Source organism: Ischnura elegans, chromosome 10 (genome assembly GCF_921293095.1).
Source record: "Ischnura elegans chromosome 10, ioIscEleg1.1, whole genome shotgun sequence".
NCBI lineage: Eukaryota > Metazoa > Arthropoda > Insecta > Odonata > Coenagrionidae > Ischnura > Ischnura elegans.
In genome coordinates, this window is record NC_060255.1 from 57,269,158 (window position 1) to 57,288,909 (window position 19,752).

Genomic DNA, 19,752 nt, shown 5'->3' on the forward strand with positions numbered 1-19,752 from the left:
TTATATTTTGACTCACGAGAGAATGAAAATTGGAATTGTGTGTACTGAAGCCAATTAAAATAAGGATTAAAGTCTTCGAATCGTATTTTTCCCGTGGTTAGGCAACCTTTGTTATTTTTATTCTCACTCCACATTGTACACTTATCGGACTGGTGTACATACATTCTTCCTCTTTCCCGATGATGGTTGCATAAGCAAACTAAAAACCTTTTTCGGAGTCTTTGATTCGTACGTAACTGGATTTAGGACGTACACTTCTAATTTTTATGCAGGGCAATTAGTGGCCCCACCCATATTTGTTGTGAGAGATGGGCTGAATGAGGAATTTTAATGTCGTATTAATTACCTTTTTAGTTTAATTATGTGCCTAAACTTATTTTTCTTTTCAATATTCCGTATTATTTTAATTCTAACTCCACATTGGATCCCATGTTGACCCCCCCGACACGAGGTGACGCGTGGATAGATCAAATGAATAGAAGTCAATGAATCGTTTGCGACGTGCATATTCCGGTTTTATTTCGGTCCTACTTAGCCATTCCAACGGGTTGGCAGTCGCCACCGCAAGATTCAAGGGCGTTGGTTTATATTCGGCTGGAATGTACGTTTGCTTAAGATTTATCTTGTAATAAATGCTGTCCAAGTGGTCGGTGTGCAGTTTTTACCCTCGAGTGTGAAGATGTGCCTTTTCCACTGGAATTTAATCATTGCCAACCGTAACTTTTGATCTCATCTCGTCGAAGTTATGAAAATTGATTTTTTCCCACCTCTAGTCTTTATGTATTGTCCATTTGTACGTCATTACAAGGCCGTAAATTATCGAGGTTAACTATTAAATATCGAGATGTTATCTTAAGTGGCTTGGAAGTTTGATTGCCGGGCTACGAAACGGTGGGTCCTGGGTTCAGATCCAGGTTAGTTCTTTAAGCACCCAGACCGAAAATGCAGTAAGTTTGTGTTTGTTTTACGTTTGTGATAAATTTGTGGCGAGTCTTAGATGACATAGGGAACCATAACTTATGCCTCAAATGTGTGTGTACCTCACTCACCATTGGCTTAATACTGAGGAGCTTTACCTTAACATTTCGAAACCAGCCGTGCATAGGGTTGAAAAAGGATTATATATTTGGATTATTTGATGTATATTTATGAAGCGCTCCGTTATGATGTCGCTGTGTTTTATTTTAATGCCAACCTGTAGGTACTGAATCAATATAGTTTTGAGATTTATTATGGTCGTCTGCACGTTGAGTGGATGTGGAAGGACAAGAGACGAACCAGGCGTTTGCCTGCAGCGATTATGTCAAAAGGGGTCCGCAAGTTAGCGGCCCACATGACGGACAGTGTGTTCTCTTTTCCTTTTTTTAGGCATGTCAATATGCGGCTGTCACCCTTTCGGCTTGTGCGAAATGACCTTTTCGTCATCTCACCTGTCTCTAAAAAAATTCGTCTCATTTTGGTCCATTTCCATGGAGCGGTTATTAAAAGGCGTCATAACCACTTTTAAATTGCCCCGGGACTGGAATGCCCTCTCGAACCTCGACTTACTCCGCTCGCGTGTATAGAGTCGAGACTTGGGCGTGCTCTCGGCTGGGCAAGAAAGCCCTCGCCGACCGTTGACCGGTATCCGCCCCGCTGCAAGGACACCGACTCCGGAGTTGGAGAGGGAAACAATTTCCTCTCCGGAGTTGGCGATGCCGACACGTGGCGCCGCCACCTACTCGGGGTTTTTTTTATCGCGATTCTGTGCTCGTGAGTGGTTTCTCAGATGTGCATGCTGGAACATCACATTTCTATCGTCATCTTTGTTAAATTACTTAGCCTGTGTTCATCTTACTTTTTTTGCGTTTCCTGTGAAAATATTAATAATATATTACGGAATTTAATTTTTGGGCTTAGCATATATTTCCCCGTAATGATTATCGTATCAAAACATTATATTAAAAGATATGCGCTCTTACATTATGATAAGCTAGTAACTGACATTGACATATATCATGCTAAACATGTTTTTGAGATGTAAATGTATCGGTTTCATTGTCTAGAACTTTCTATAATTGTAGTTGTAACCTTTTTCTTATTACTTCCATGATCATTTAAGTTTGTTGATAGCTTTTTTTCCTTAAAATCCCGCGTATGTACTCCTTATATTTTTAAATTTCTTTTTATTCATAGAAATTGGTCTTGTTCCCGTATTGAATTATTCATTCATTCATCAAACGAATGAATTAATCTTTACTGGCGGTTGATTACGCGTTCTATATGATTTGATTCAATCACAAATACGTCCTTCAAGGAAGTTAATGTAGAATTGAGATTTTCATGCACAAGTTGGTTGTTTATATTTCCCTAAAATGCGATATTATGCATACCTTACCATGCAAATAGCAGGTTGTCGTATTATGTTGGCTAGCGGTGTATGACCCTGCGTCGTTCTCCAGTAATAATTTCGTGAAAACCCGCCTGATATAAAGCTTTTCCTTTCGGATAAGACGTGTAAATGAAAGTGGGGTTGGTTAAGTTAGACCTTTCTAACTCCTTGGAGGATGCGGCCGGTGTAGCGACTTCGGAAATTCGCTTTGGAGAGCATTCAGGGGGAAGGAAGTCTTGCTGGGCCCAATTTGATTTTCCTAGCGCGGATTCGAATCTGCCGATATTTTCAAACCGACTTTACGGCCGTGGAAACTTGGGGATTAATCCACTTGCTGGGGCATTCCATTAGGTTGGCTCCCAGTCGCCCCGCCCAAATTTCCCTACCGAGATGAAAATCTTGTTTGTTTAAGGAGATTTCACTCCTGTCTAGTTTATCAAGTTCTCGGGCCGGCTTGCCTTCCTGCGGCTGGCGTTTATGCTGTGCAAAACGTATTAACTTTTTAGGGTTTTGAAGAACATTTTTGTACTTAGGTATTATGGTTTGCCGGGCATATTTAAATGGGAAGTCTGCTCCGGAAACGAGAATAAGATTTCAAATTCTGAAGTGTTTCAATGCATTTAGCGGAAAATATGGAAAACCTCTAGTCCTGTTAGCTCTTTTGGCGAGTGGCAAATATAGATATTTTTTGGGGGATAGGGAATCGTGTCAGTGTAATGCTATTTTAATTTATTTTAAATAAGGACACCTCTTGTATTCACTTTGCTGAGTTTTGGTCGAAGGAGGGAAAATTAACATTTTATTTCAAATTACTCATGTTATTTTTATAGTAGGTATTATCGATCCCGTAGAGGCAGGTGCCGTAAAATACAAAATTGATGAAAAATTTAACTTTATTCTATTTCTCATCTTTTTTATCCTCATATCTAAATGTACTATTGTGTCTATCGTTCCAATTTTGAAAAATTGAATAAATTAAAATTTCGATCGCACAAAGTAGAAATTTCCGTTACCTATTCAGAAATTTTAGCTTTTTAAAATTAGTTAACTAAAAAATTCCGTCAAACAAGAAGTTGAGTTTATTTTCTTTCTCTTGACCCTTGTTTTTGATGTTGATTCAGTGTCTTGGAGTATAGGTCTTCAAGAATTTTAATTGCAAATTTTCGGCCAACGCTTCTGATTAATGATACACCTTTGTCAGAGCTTGTTTTGCAATGAAAAGTCTAATGATTGAAAGTTTGAGTTTTGGCAAATTTAAGTCTATAAAAATTCCAGATATCGTGTACTTAAGGTCAATAAGATATTGAAGTTTATCGCTACTTCAATCGTGGTGGCTGGCAAATAATCAGCTTGCTTCCGGATGCTGTGGCTCGCGGCCGGGAGCAGAGGCCTCCCGGCCGGTCCTTCCGTCGACCCTTCTCCGGTTACCCCTGGCGGTTGGCGACCCTTGTCGCGACCCTCGGGGCTTTGCCATCGGTTCCGCGGTGCTTGCGGTTGCGGTCTTTGCGGTCGGCTGTCGGTGGACGCGTGGTCAACGGGCGTGGCGCAGCGGAGGGCGGCCAGCATTGAAGGCATGAGTCGAAACTGGAGATTTTAAATGACTTATTGCCCCCTTGAAATTTTGGCCCCACTCTTTTTTATTTGGGACGGTGAAGCTTATCGGAAAGCAGGTCGCACATTATGCCCCGAAAACCGCATGTAAGTGCATGGTTTCACTTTGTTCTGAAATTTAAGGTGATGCGTTGAGGTGGCAGTGTAGAATCAGGCGTTACTCGGCAGATTAATACGTTTTTAGTTCTTACAGGTTGTTATTGAAGTATTTACCCAACCGTTTAGGTGGGTTTACATGGAGCATTTTGCAAATGGGGAACATGCATGAAATTTGTTCATCTTGCTTGTGAGTCTCACTGAATAGACAATTTTCTCACAAGTCCAAATATATAAGCCAAAACTCTCTTAATATTCCAAAAACATTATTAAATGCTTATTAAAAGTGCTTGAAGTCACGTGACCTGAAACGCCTTCTGACGTCATCGGACGGTACGCCATTCACTTCGCTGAAAGAGTAGAACGGTAGAGCCTTGAATGCAAGATATTGAAGTAAAAACAGCAACTATTTTCGCTAAATTTTCGTTTGAGCCCCTGTATATTACCGATTTTCTATCCACTTCCTTAGTCTGTCATCAGTAGATACCGTACCGTGACGGCACGCTCCGATCACGTCGTGCTTTCAAGCAGCCGATGAAGATTAATTTTTAAAGACTCATAACTCAGCTGAAAAACATGGTTCATCCGCCAGATTTTCGGCGGGTACGTATGAGGTTGGGACCTTCTCACTATGGTTCTTTTAAAAAATTGTGCATGTTCCCCATTACCGCGGCCTGCCTCCCCTTCTAAATTGCTGAATTCTTGGAAACAATCCCGCGGCCTCATGAGGTCCAGTGTTCTGTCCAGTTTTCTTACACTTCATATAATATAACTGCATTCAATCCTCTTAACTCTATTTCATATTTACGTCATCATCAACGAATGTATCATCTTATTATTATTCTCATATGTTCCCCTACGAGATGTTAACGCACCATAAACCATTTCACATGACCCATCACCTTCCATTGTACCTGTAAAGTCTATTATCTTCCTACTACTCTCCCATCTCCCTAACATTCATCCGTATCTGATCTATAAGTTTTCTTTTCTCGCCCACCATCTCGCCCGTGCCCCGTGTATAACGGCCTTTACACTTCGTCGTTCCTCGTCCACTCTGAAAACTTCACTTTTTTCATTCTCGAACGCCTCTAGTCCGTTCTTGTCCGCTTTCCTCAGCCTTCTTGTTTCCGCATCATGAAGCGCTACACTCCAGATCAGACTCCTCACTAGCCTCCTCTCTTCGTAACGATCCTCTCGTTATCTCTTTCCTATTCATAAAAGCTTCCTTTGCTGACGCAATTCTCTATCCGATTCCCTTTCTATTGTATCAATTTCTGTAAAATAATTTATTTACTTTACTGTATCCCCTTAAATGGTTCCACTCTTCACATCCTCTGAAGTGTGATGAATTTAAAATGTGGTTCTGACCACGAATGATGAAGATCAAATGGATCGACCCCCTGTGCAATGAGAAAGTGATAAGAAGAGTGGGAGAAACGAGATGCCTTCTAAAAATATGGAGAATAAGGCGGGATAACTTAATCGGCTACACCGTGAGCGAAGAAGTTCAAAGGAAGGCCCCGCGTGATTTTCTCAGGAAAAGTTATTAATGATTAAATGGAGGAGAGAAATCGTACATATGAAAAGTTAAGCTGATAGAGGAGCATAGTGAAGAGCTGCGTCTAACAAATCTTCCAAGGGCGTACCCAGAATCATAACTAAGGGGGGGAAAGCCATGGCCTAGGGGGGATCAAACCAAGTTGTGACATGAATTTATGAGATTATTTCCTTGAAAAATAGTTTTATTTTAGTTACATATCTTATTCTAGCACATATCATTTTTCGTGGGTTTAAACAAAATTTGTTGAATGCTTTCGTTTCAATTCAGTGCTGATTTTCCGTGAAGATTTTTGCGATTTTTGCTTCCACTGCTTGCCCCTTGCGGGGTACGCCCATTAAATCTTCGGATTGATGACTTACTAGTCGTAGATGATAGTGGTGACCCCTTTAAAACGCATTTTCAATATGTGCCAAAACTTTTCAGCGGCCGACTCCACACCATAATCCCCCTGGGGCTTAATTTGTTGCCTTGACACTTAGCCGAGGTGAATCAACTCAAAGTCCTTTTATAATGTTATTTACTGTATTCGAAAGGATCCTGCGGCTAAAGGTGACGGCTGTCGGTTCCACTCGTGGATTTGTTTGGAGTGCAGATGGGTGGGGAATATGTTCAAACGTAGAAAGGCTCATGGCGATACGAAGGTTGATTGTCCACGAGTGGAGGCGAACGACAGATTATGAACGATAAAATCCTCACAAATGTTCCTATCTAAAAATTTTCCCCTTCTTTCGCGTAGGATGATTCTGTTAAAATATTCTCAATGCCTTGAGGGTTTTGGGTTATTTAATTTTCCTTTGATAATGTTTACATCTTGATATGATGTAGGCAAACGAGTTCTTTTCCGTGTTTTGAGGGGTAATTTTTATTACTTACGCGGATTAGTGAGCGAGGTTTTAGTTGTATATGGAATACTAATTTTAAGTACACATTGCACCTTTTTCGGTTTTTAAATTGATGTTGAGATTTTTTACTTAGTTTATTTCTTTTTTCTGTTAGCGAAACACTCAAATATAGCGTCATTTGTTGAATTTTTTTAAACAGTCCCTTGGCCTTTGATGTTTTATATCATCACTCCAGTTTTCTTACACTTCGTAAAATATAACTATCCAATCCTCTCACCGCTATTTCATATCTAATTAAATCTTATTATCATTCTTATCTGAGCCCCAAAGTAGCTCTCTCCTTGCAGCAACCCGCTGCTTACACCTCCTGCGAAACTTATGTTCGCGAGTCAATTTTTTTCTGGTTGTAAAAAAAATGCTTCCACACCTGCGAAGGTATTCTAATGAATTGTCCCGTTTAAGCCTTTCAGCTGTTTAGCAATCATTCGCTGCAGTGTTGTTCCTTCCGTCAGCCTTCAATGTTCCCACCCTTCCGGTTCGTTTCTTGTATTTCTGTTCTTCGCCGCTACTTGGCGCCAGGTGCGTGAGTCACTCGAGGTAGCTGGCAGCACCTGCGTTGGCAGGTGCGACCAAGGCGCCCGGGCGGGCGCTCGATAAGACAGCGGCCCTCGTAATAACAGGGCAGATATCGTCCTCAGGAATTCCCTCTCCATTCCCTGGGGTTGGGGAGAGGAAGTTAAAAAATCGTGGGTGTGTTCACTTTTCGGGATAATCTTGCGTCGCAGTACACTAACACTCCCGACTAGACCTTTTACGTTATTCAGTAATAGTATTGATAAATAGTTATCATCATTGGAATAATAGCGCAATTAGTTACTTTAAAAAAATTAGCGGTCAAGTTGCGTAACAAAAGGGGACACAAATATTGACGGGAAATAAAGTATGTTTTGCTTTTTGTTAATCAAAACCATTTGCAAATTTCTCTCGAAATAACTTAGAATTTATGAATTAGCAAGTATTTTGCTCTGCAAATTAAAATAGTAACAGGTATCTAAATTTACGTAAATATTTTCTTTGAAGGCCACTTAAATATGTGACATCCGTTGTGGTAAAAATCATGGTTTCTACAATTTAACTATCGTATTTTTACCTCAACTCAAGTCGTGTATTGCTTAATTCTCGTGCTAACAAGTAGAATGACGACATGCATTAATTTTGATATCTACACCAATCCCGTATAGTTATTCCATTTTTATGAGTAGTCAATGGTACATTTATATGTTAGCCTTATCTATATTTTATCCCTTTATCCATGAACGGGGTAATCATAGAAGAATGGTGCGATTTCAGTTATTCGAAAGATAGTAGGGATAAGGTGGCAGAGATTTTTAAGGGCTACCCAATCCCTGCTTGAGTTCCTTGGGGAAGGCTTTTCAATTGCAGCACTCCGTCCGTCGGATGGGACGTTAAGCCGCGGTCCCTTTGGCGCCTTCAGTTAGGAATAGGTTTATGTCGACGACGTGTTTATCTCTTGCCGAGCGGCTAAGGGCGCACGTATTGATGTTCATGTATCATGTAGCATGCTGTTTGAGACGGAAAATGAGGAAAATAAAAATCATAAAATGTAAGTAATTCTGTTTTCATTTGAATCATGTTCAAAAACACTAATTTTATGAAAACCCTGTCATTAGATATTTTATGATAGCCTCGTCGTAAGAGCTCTATGTAATAAAATTTCTAGGAAATAGGGTACGTGAAGCTCCAGATTTTTTTAACTTCAGCCGGAGTAGTAGTTCGAGATACATATTTTGAAACTTGGGCTCTGATAGCATTCATTTCCTTTCTCATTGAAGCATTCCCATAACAGTCGTGGGTGTTTTCTCTTCGCAGGGTAATCCAGCGTCGCAGTGTATTCCCGACTTGACCTTTAGATTCTCCCGCTTAGGTTAATTCGGTGAAGATTTTTAGGGCTGTGTTTCGTTTCATCTTGCCCTCCGCGAGGCCAACAACCTATTTGTTGTCTTAAGTGGAGGCTTGCCAATCGTAGCTCGCCAACTTGTGTCCATAAGGAATGGAGCTATATTTTCGAACTATTTTCTTAGCTCTTCCGAAGAGGGCTATGACGCGGAAGTGGTCCTCGGCCTATTTAGCTTCTGATCCCCTTATCGACTGTATGGAAAGATTATTTTGCTAAAATGAAATTGTAACATGAGTATTATACAACCAAACACACGAATACGGGCTGCAAAGTCGTCCGTTGGCACTTCTCTTCTACCTTTAATATATTGCTGTCATTTCTTCGGATTATCAATAGGCACTGTTTTTTAATGTCGAGTTTGTTTTTTTTTCGGAGCATGAAAATCAGTTAGCTATGTCTTACTTAAAATCAAATGTGTAAGTAAACGTTATTCTGAAACGGCTTTGCTTTCCTGTTACTAAAAAAACAGCATTAGAGTGCAAATGGTACAAAACAGGTTGGAATACGAAATGGATGTATAGTGCTAGTATAAAGCAGATAGTTATTGAAAGTAAATTCTAGCATTGCGTTCAAGGAATATTTTCCTAATGAAACAAATCATTTTAAAAAAAAGCCTAAATAAAATTGGTGATTATTGGAAGCTTTTTTGTCGTCATGCTGATATCGTATATCAGATTTGTTGATTTGCAGAAGGATTTATCATTCGTTTTCGGTGATTGGTCGAGGGCTAAAGTTAACTAATATCTGGACAACCTTTAAAATAAATTTTTACCGTCCTTTTTAGAGCAAAATACTCAATGTCCTTACGGTCAGTAAATTGTAAATATTGGCCCTTATTGTCGGTATTTTCCCAGAGCAAATCCTGGTTGCTTAATATTTATGAAAACCCAGCCCACATCTATATGTATGAGTTAGGAAATTTCATTTCGGTTCCTGTTGTCATATCCTAATTGTTCCGTACTACTCTTTATCCCAGCAGTTCCAGTAAGTTTTTTTTTCTACCGCAGTAAATTCGTTGATGACGGTGCACATTCATTCTGGAAGGGTGAAGAGTATTTGCGTCTATATTTGGCGTCGATAAAATTTGCATCGAATCTCGAGTTTTTTTTTCTTTTTTTTCGAACGGCTCTTTCATGTGGGAAGGGTCCTCATCTGGAGGACATGCTCGTCAGTGCAGAGCCCGAGATCTCGTGACAGATCGCCTCTTTAAATTCAGCGCTACGTTTGCGCCTGTGGCCAGGAGCATCATTTCATGTAACGGATGAAGTGTCCGGAAGCATGTGACTCATTCTCTTTCCTTTTATTCTCGTCGCATATCATTAAGCTTGAGAGGAGAGAGAGAGAGGAATCTTTTGATGAGTAAGCTACTTACCTGCTCTTCAAAATCGCAAGTATCAAAATGAAAGTTGAAAGTTGCATTCAGGAAGGTATGAGACGCTCGTGGAATATTTATAAATTCTTTTCATCATGCAAGCGTCTCCATAGTTCTTACCTTTGATTGGCATAATATCATTGAAGGTTACTACCGCTGAAATATTCTCCGAGGCACGATTGCTCGGAGCTATTTACCGTAATGTGAAGATATTGCGGTTTTCTGCGGAATAATTGTATTTCTTGTTGTGTGTTTGTTTTTGAAATGGGTGCCGCAGACTCCGTAAAGTAGTCCACATATTGACGCCCGGTCTGCTGGACACGAGATCGTGAATCATGCAGAAAATACTCAATATTAAGATGATTACTGAATATTTAATATTTGTTTTGTCATAAAATTATCCCACACTTTTTTCCGATCATATAGGCTTCGATACAATTTGTTCACAATCGACGCCGTGGAAGGCAGGGGAGTCAATGTATTCAAACCGCCGTTAATCGCACCATATCGAACGAAAGCCCTCCCGAAATGTACCCCTTCCTGGGATAACTATTACTTTATTGTTAGATTGAAAAGTGGCGAGCGTTTTTCACGAGGAACCTCCAATCTAATTTGGCTCTTCTATTGTGTTTTTGCAGGGGAGCGACCGTTCCCATGCAGTTGGGCTGGTTGCGGCAAGAGATTCGCCCGGTCGGATGAACTGGCCCGCCACACACGGACTCACACGGGCGAGAAGAACTTCGTGTGCCCCGTGTGCGACAAGAAGTTCATGCGCAGCGACCACCTCAGGTGAGTTTGTTTTGATGCACGAAGAGTTCAGACCAATGGTGTGGTTATTATGTTGCAATTGCTTCACTTGTTTGTATTATTCACCTATGCCATGTTTTATTTCGAAACTATTCCCATCTTTTTACCACTAACTTCAGTCTACACAATCGCAATACCTGCTCCAGAAATAGCATACATTCCTTCTAATACTCCTTTAGTCTGTTTAAAAGATCCTTGCCGTTCCATTGTCAATATGCACTGGCGTCGATCCTTTGAGGGGCGTGTCCCCCTAAGTATTTGATATGTAAGATCGGAAGATACAGATCTCCCGGATAATTTAATGATATTATCATGAATTAGGAGAAACTTCTCTAAATGGGATATAAAGTTGGTTAAAAAATGCTTTAAAATCAGAATTTATATGATTATTTTTTTGTAATTTCCGGGGGGGGGGGGCGCTGGACCATTTAGAGGTATTCTGTACTCCCAGACCTCCTGGAAGCCCATCCCCCAGGAAGTTTTACTGCAAGCCACTGTGCATAATAAAAATCCTATCACTTTCCATTCCATTCCTTCATTCATCCAGGGCATGAATTATGAACATCCACAGTCAAACTGGAGAGCATGGCTTTCGTTAATTGTATGCATATTTATCTTATTCATCAACTAATTTTTATGTGCCTCTTGGAACATAACTTCACTTATTCAGGGTTGAGGGCCGTCATTTTGAGTTCCTCAGCTCACTACCATACATTTTGAGAAATTCTAGAGCTCAATTGGCATCAAGTTATCCATGTCCTAAGTGTTTTTTCTAGATTTTATTGAATCTAAGTGAATGTTCCCTGTGATCATAGTGTGATTATCTCTATAATTTATAAAGAATTTATGCTTTGGTATTTGGATGTCTTCTCACATTCCCTATACAATGGCTGTGTTGGTGTTTTGTAGCCAAGAAGATGTGCATGAATTTTAGTGCATGGATTTTGCTTGTCTGAATGTTTTTTTTTTTGTGCATGATTAAAAACAATTTATGTTCACAATAAGGAAATGTCAGCAGGTATTTGTTATGCTTGAACTAAAGACTAGTTGAAAATGTTCTTCAAGTCAGAACATAAAAATTGGTCGGTCAATTGGGTTTTGAGCTCTTTGATGAAGTGTTAAAAAATTATACTCTGCTGCATGGATTGATCGTGGGAGAGCATGTGCATGGAATAGAATTTTTTTACTCAAAATGGCTTCTTATGGAGTAATATGATTCTCTCAGATCAGTAAATGATATATGTAGCTGTTGCATTGGCACTACAAGTACGATTTATGGTAAGAGGTGCCAATTGATGGGGATAAATGATAAGAGACAGGAATTCAGCTTACTGGCTTGGTTTTAGATTCAATTCTGCTTACGTATTAAAGCATGGATTTCATGTTCAAGATTCAAGAGCTTGCTAGTAACCATCTTTTAAAATGGAAGATGGCTTTGAGCCTAATGGTAAGATAAGTTAAGAGTATCATTTTAGGGCTCAAACTTGTGGGCATGTGTTTTGAGTTCTCAACTGACTGGTTTTTGTCTTTTGTCTTTTCAGCAAGCATGCCCGGAGGCACCCAAACTTTGACCCATCGGTGCTGCGCCAGAGACGACCCCCGACCAAGGCATCCTCAGTCAATTCTAGTGAGGGCACCCCCTCCGAAGTCCTCTCAGATTCCATGATGCCTTCGCCTTAGCAGTCAATTTCATAGTCATCGAGTGGAAGCCGCACGTGGATATAATGATTCTAACATTCAACCTGCAAGTAGCAACTATAGGGATCGCTGGAGGCAGATCGCCGAAAAATATGAAATACATGACAAGAGCTCCTTACTGCGGAAGATAACTTCAGCCACTCCTGGGAATGTCGCAAATTGCTTTTGCAGTTGAGTCGATCAGATGAAGTGTGTACATATTATAATTACCGTACGAGTCGCACTGTGCACCAAGTGTGAAGGACTGCAGGCAGGGCAAAATTAGGACGATGATTGTGATGGTGTTCTCATTTTGTCTGTAGGTCGAGAATCCCCGAGATAACTTTCTTTACTCACTTATTCCATAGCAGCAGCTCCAGAAATGGCTGTCTCTCTGGATGGCTATGGGGGATTAATTTGGCCTGTCTGTTAGGGAGCAGGTCATTATCGTTTATCGTAGTGGAGTGAATAGATGCTCATGAACTTACTTTAGTTGGGATATACAAATGAAGACTAACAATGCAACTGTAACAGATTTTTTAGTGTTTTTAAATGGAAACTAAAGGAGAATTTCATTAAATATATATGAATATATTTTCCCTTTCATTCCATAGGTAATCCAAGATTGATCTCAGATAATTAGAATAATAAATTTAAAAAAAATATGATGCAGTAACTTTTTCATGAAGGGAAAAAAAATGTGAGAGATTTATGTGAGGTCATCTTTGATTTTTTTACTCAAGACAAGATCTGCAGTTTGTATCTCCTTAGTTATTTTTTAATTGTAGTAATTTCTGTGCTCAATTGTTCCTAGAGGCTTGATAAACATTCTTATGCTTGCATTGTATGATTTTAAAGAAGTGCAGGCTTTCAGTCAATCTGTACAGTTTGAAAGCTCATTTCATCAGCTTTTAACTACGTCGACCTTTTGCCCTCATTGTTCTTAATGTGTCTTGTGTTACTTCGTTTTTTTATTATCTAATTCTGATATTCAGTGCTGTTCGATTAGATTTGAAGATTTTGTTTGCTCATTTTTAAGGTGGCAAATCTGTTGATCACTCGAAATTGAGTTTAAAGTTTGTTGATTTGGTATTTTGGTTTCGAATGTAATACACTGTTGATGTTGTGAACATTTTAAGTGGTAATTCTTAAACATTTCCAGGATTCTTTTTAAGAGAGTGAAAAGAGCAGACAGTATGTGATGGTTTACTAATGTCAATATGTAATGTAGCCATATCTATCCCACCATATCCATTCTCTAATTCATCTCAAAGTAGCACAAATGAATGAACTATACTCGGTGCAGCTTATGTTTCGAGTATATGTGACTGTGAGAGTCTGAATATAAAAATATATATGAATATATATTTGAGAATGTAACTAAGATGAAGAAACCTTTTATTCAAATCATTGGCTCGTGTCTGGGGCTTTAGCATGACATGAGACAAAACTGTGTATTTTATACGAAATCCCGAGTACACTGTATTTTTGTAGTGCCCCTCAATTGAAACCCTATTTGTATTTTGAATGAACTCTATAGGTATTTCCTATCGTCCAAGTGCAGCTCAAATACACCAAGCAATCAAAAACTTTTGAATGCATCTCTCATGTCTATAACATGTAGGTTCTTAAAAAAAAGACTTTTTAGAATTTCCCATTGAAATTACATATTCTGTACAAAACTTCTTGCTTACACTGACAGGTTTAATGGATTATTTTTGTATACACTCTAATTTGATGTTTATTACTGACACATTTAACCGTTTAATTCAAAATATAACAATACAATTACATTTAGGTCACAAAGACTGTATTTAAAGTTGTGATTGACTTTTTATTGCTGTAAATTGCCTTATGAAAAAGCATTGTACTCGAAAAAAATGATTAGATAGCGTTATCTCAGTATGCTGTTTTTTTTAGTAATGAAAATTAAACTTTTATCATTTTGTCTTAATTTTGTGAATATCAACTGCAGCTATATTTTTGTTTGTGACAATAAATCTTTTAAAAATCTCTATTCTCAAAATATTGACATCTTTTCTTTTGCCAGCTATCATTAGAGATTGATTGTGTTGTTATGTCACACCATCCCCTTAAAAAAACACCAAGCAATAAGATGATTCTTTTTATTCCTTTGTTGCACAAGTATTTTTACAATAGTAATTTTTTCATCTTTTATCATTTACCATTTCAAATTTACGTTTCAGTCACTGTAACATTTCCTTTTCAATAATGCCAAATGAAAGAGATTTTCCTCCGAAAGAGTCTATTTGTGATTGCTTCATTTTTGCAAGCATGCTTTCATTTTTTTTGTGATGCAGTTATTTTTCATGGTAAAAGATTATTGGTAATGTCTGATGGTCCATGTAATGACTGTGTGATGTGTACTCGTGTGAACCTACTTTCTCATCTTCGACTGTGTGCCTTCTTCTTATGACCACATTGTGCTGTCAAATCTGATGCTGAACAGAGTTCAGAACTCGATTATTATGTGTCATTGTCCTGCAAATGGTTAAAAAAAAAACACTGTCTCCGTTAAGGCTTTTGAGTTTTTCACCCAAATATTTTTGTAACTTTTGATGGTCAGACACCGACACCCTCTTGTAAATGACTGGAAACTTTATTCCAATTCTATTCAGTGCATATATGAATGAGAATCATTTCGGGACTCTTTTTAAACTATCACCAAAGCTCGGTTGAATATATCTATACAGTAGCCTCTGCATGATGGAAAATATATTTGTAAAAAAAAGTTTAGGAGTCACTGGGGTTAGATATGCCTTTTACGGGAATGTGGTTTCTTTTTTTTGTGGGCTGCGTCCTCTTGTGGAGTTGCTGAAGTGACAGGTTCGCATAAGCATTGCTGATACAAAATGGTGTTGGCATTGCATTTGCGCAAAGGGCTGGAGCCTATTTCATCAAATGGGTAGTCAAACATTTGTTAAGGAATTATGTCACTTCTTACGCCTCCTGCCACTTATATTGGGCAAAGATATGTGAGCACATTGTGTCAATCTTTTTCCCAGAGAGTACTAGTAGGACCTTGCTCAGTAGGAATTTAAACGTAGACACCCCGTATGCCTTTTGCTTGGGTGCCGTTTCTACCAATTTTCAAGGCTGGCCTTCTTAAGCAGGTGGATTGGAATGCAATCTAATAAGCGTTCTTGATTTTCTTATATACTTCTAGGTAATCTACAAGTATATAACTTGTTTTTAAAGAATGATAGAGAGTATTTTAAGAAATTAGCCCTTTCAATAATGGCTTGTGACTGAATTGCAGTTCTAAACTAGCAAGCATTTTTAACTATTTTCCAAACTCTTCATGGTAACCTGCCAACTTTTAAGATATAAATGAAAGAAATTTTATGACCGTACCTAGAGTTTAAGTGATGCAAACCAATATTTCATAAAATATTCCTTAACGTACTTGGCAGTTTTACAACTAATGGAGAATCTTAGTTGCGCATAATTTTGTTTTTTATTATAGTTTGCATGGTAGTAGTGCGGTGTTATCGCGTTTGAAATTCAAACTGAACTCTAAATAAATATGTCAGTCCTGTCTTTCAAAAAGTTTTAGTATTTCTTCGTGAATAATAAAAAAAAGTCTTATCGAAGACACCTCTGGAAGTTTGTAGCTTTGTACAAACACTTTTGAATGATGATTCACGTTCGTTAATAATCTTCTGCCTTCTAATCCTCATGGGAATGGGTAGAAATCTATCTTTTCTAAAACAGCTTATACTTCCACTCACTCTATGCACTGACTTTAAGACTTGTTGAAATTTCATATTGAAATGAAGGGCTAAATATTAGAATACTTGGACTTCTCAGGGTATAGCTCAATAATAAATCATTATTGTGGTAGAATCTCTTGTATCTTCCACTGTAGTCTTGTCATTATTTTCTGTACTGTTTTAATTTTGTATGATAGTACCCCTTTGTAGTATATATATAACTGTGTGAAAGGTTTTGATATGTATCTGAACAACCCTGTGTGAAATTTCCAAAGCTATTATTTTTGTCATTCATCACTACATAGAAGAAGTATGTTCTTCGTCAAGAAACCATTTCATTGTGAACCGAGGGAGTGATTGAAGGGGTGCAAATTCTAGCCGATTGTTCCACTCTCTCCAAATGAATGGTTTAATACTTTTCAATACCTAAATGCAATAAAGTGTAGTTTTTATGTGCTACCTTGAGGCATTCAACTCAAAACTCTTGCCAAATGTTTTATTGCAACAAAAAAAAAGTTTAGCACATGTATAAAAACCACTTTTAAAACCATTTTGGGGATATAAGTGCTATCTAGTTCACAGCCGTGTACAACTCAAGCCTGTAAAAGATTGAGTGAGATGATAAATAGTTGTCAATTCTCATTAGTAATATGCTCTTATGATAGCAAAGATCTTAAATGCAACATCACATTCAAAGGAAACACGTATATTAAATTCAACTAATAAAAGTGGCAGAGTAACTCATTGTTGTATAGGTAAATGAATACCAAATTGTAGCTGCATTGGCCTGTCATTTCTTGTGCCATGCATGGAAATGCATGGTCTAATTAAAAAGTCCAACGTTAGCTTTGAGGGAAGGCAAAGCTGGTCTATACTCTCACTACTGCTAGCAGTGGAATATTTCAAATTGTAAATCAGTGATTAATGAAGTAATAACATATAGAGTGGACCTGCTCATACAACAAAAAGTACTTAAAAAGGAGACCTTTGTACATATATTTCCATGAATGTAGTGTGTTCTTGCATGTAAAAGTGGTACAAATGAACCTGTATATTTATGAATATTTTAAGAATAAAGGGTATTATACTGGAATGTAGCAAGATAAGGCAGTGTTGATTTCTTTTAAGTTATCCTTAATCACATTCAAATCCTCCCACAAGGGTAGAAAAAATGGTATTTATTGTTGAGGATAAGTTTGAAAGATTTAATTTCTAGTTTTAAAATAGCTTAATCTCTGAAACACCAAATTGTACCGTTAATGAAGAAAGCTTATACGAAGGTTCATTTAAGTGAGAATGCAATTTTTCTTTCTTAATTGCATATTAATCATTAAAAATTGCAGGTTTTTATTCCATGCAATTTACAGCTACTTGGGTGCTTCCTTTTGAATTTGAATGAATCACGTCAATTATTGCTACTAATTATCAGTAGAATTCTGAGGACAAAATAAGGAACTAAAACTAAGTAAGGATTTTATGAAATGACTTATGAATAATTAATGAAAACTATATGAAATTCATGTAATTATCACGGATCGAATGAAAAGATTTCAAATCCATCAACTGAATGATAGAATAATTTGTAAATAGAATTTTAATTCATATTAAGCTTCAGCCTAATAGAGGTTAGTGAATGGCAATGCTAATGCAAATTTGCTTTTGAGATGCATTTTCTGATTTGTCCATTACTGCCAAAATTTTGCTGGCCAAGTCGTCTCACATGTGTAGAATTGTAATTTATGTCAGAGTCATTCATTTGGAAGAAAGATATAAATATTGATGTGGTGGAGAACTCTGAAAGGCCTTTATTATTCCTATTCTGTTAGATATGGATTTGAGACATCAATAATGTCAACATGCTTCTTAGCGACAGCGTGAAGAACACTTGTTTAACATTGAGATAGTGGTAAGCTTGAAATTGATATGCATCAGGCTATCCAAGAAAAAGCCTCTGGAATGAGCTTAGAAAATCAATACAAGTAGAAGCCTAACTGTTATGTGGGGCTATATATTATTCAAGGGGGAGTGTATACATTCATTAACACTGCTGGGGAACCAAGTATGAACTAAGTACCAACTTTTTGCGGTGGCAAAAACATGGGATCAATGTACCTTTTTGGATTACAAACTGTCATGAAAAAAACTGATACGAACATATTCGGTGTAATCATATCAGTTGGACTCAATATGTTTGGTCTCCTAAAAAGAGTGTGGGACTAAATTGAAAAAAAGTTTATCTTCAGCACACCATTGAGAGAAAGCTAGAGAGACGATTATGGTGGTGAAAGGGTTGATTAACCAGTAAGATATTTGAATAGTATCTCCCCTAACAGCCTACATATGTTGCCCTTACATAGGCAGGCAGTGTTAAACCCTCCAGGCAATGGGGGTTCCGGGAAAATAAAAAAAATGATGCCTAGAAATAAATTTTATATCATTTTGGCACTTAAAATTTAACTTTAAGCAGATGCAGTAATTATGTGTAAAATCTAGACGACAGTTTTAAATAATATTTTTATTTCCCTGAGGCTTTTGGGGGGATCTATCCCCACATCTCCCCATAGTTACGCCACTGGTAGCATGTGTTCTATATTTAATTGAAGAACAAATTTTTTGTCTGTATGTCAGGGGGTTACCTAAAACCATAAGAAGCACACACATTAGGTGTTGTGAAGATATCTAAAAGATGTTGTAATATGGGCCTCCATGTCCACTGTTGGACATCCCTGCAACATTTTTTGGTGGTTCCGTGGGATATTTGACAGATATCCATACGACTTTAACTGGTTTAACATGGATATTGCATGGGTGTCATACAAAAATAAAAGTGTTACATATTTTCGGTTTTCTCGCGTCCGAAAACCTAAGGATTAACATCTTGGTCAATGGAATTCAGACTTTTTTCTATCTCGATTTTTTTAACATTGAAATCCCATAATGAAAATTCAAATTTTTGGTTTGGACCCACATTTTAAGCTCAAAAAGGCCAAAATTTTGCTTACACTCAACAAAACTTTGGACCTTTCCCCATAAGTATGCACATTTTCATCAATATTGCTCAATGCAAAGTTACTAAAATTAGAGGTCAAAAATGACAAAAAAACCTGTGGGATACTCTGTATATTAACGCTCACAATTTTGTCTGGATGTTGTTGGGATATTGATTGCTTCTTGGGAGCAGAGTCAGCTGCCATAATATCGGCATGGAGCCAACTCAAACCTGGTTGGAAGCGTGAGAGAGTTTTGTCCCACTTACTTTAAAGTGAAATCTGGAGGGAGTTTTCAAAAGCACCAACAATGACGTTTACCTGATTTTGAGTACACTTCAAAATGAAGTATAGTGTCCTCATGGAATAAGACTTTTAAACTACATGCAGTGTAGGAGACATGCAGAGGTAATCATCTCATTAAATAAAATAAGCTTCAAAGTTCCCTTAATGCTCATTGTACTGAAGTCTTTAACATGGCTGTTTGATGTACCTACTTCAAGAAGCTTCACTGGAGATCATTCCACATGATTTTCTGGTGAATTCAAAATCATGTTGACTTGATTATTGTCAATGAAGGAGTAAAACTTTGTCAGGTTCACTATTAAAATATAAATACTTATAAAAGTGAACCTAACAAAGTTTTACACCTTCATTTCCAGCATGGAGAGGTTTCACAAAGTCAAGCCTGAAGTTATCAGTTGATTATTGGC

The 19,752-nt window shown here is 37.8% G+C and overlaps 1 protein-coding gene across 1 annotated transcript in view; it reads left to right on the forward strand.

The window, feature by feature from the left end:
- Nucleotides 1–17,158, forward strand: part of LOC124167235 (Krueppel-like factor 9) — a 304,706-nt gene extending 287,548 nt beyond the window's left edge. Inside the window, exons 2-3 of the mRNA XM_046545107.1 lie at nucleotides 10,473–10,623; nucleotides 12,183–17,158. Coding sequence (XP_046401063.1) covers nucleotides 10,473–10,623; nucleotides 12,183–12,321 — 290 coding nt within the window. The 3' untranslated portion in view covers nucleotides 12,322–17,158. The remainder of the gene's footprint in view (nucleotides 1–10,472; nucleotides 10,624–12,182) is intronic.
- The last annotated feature ends 2,594 nt before the right edge of the window (nucleotides 17,159–19,752 follow it).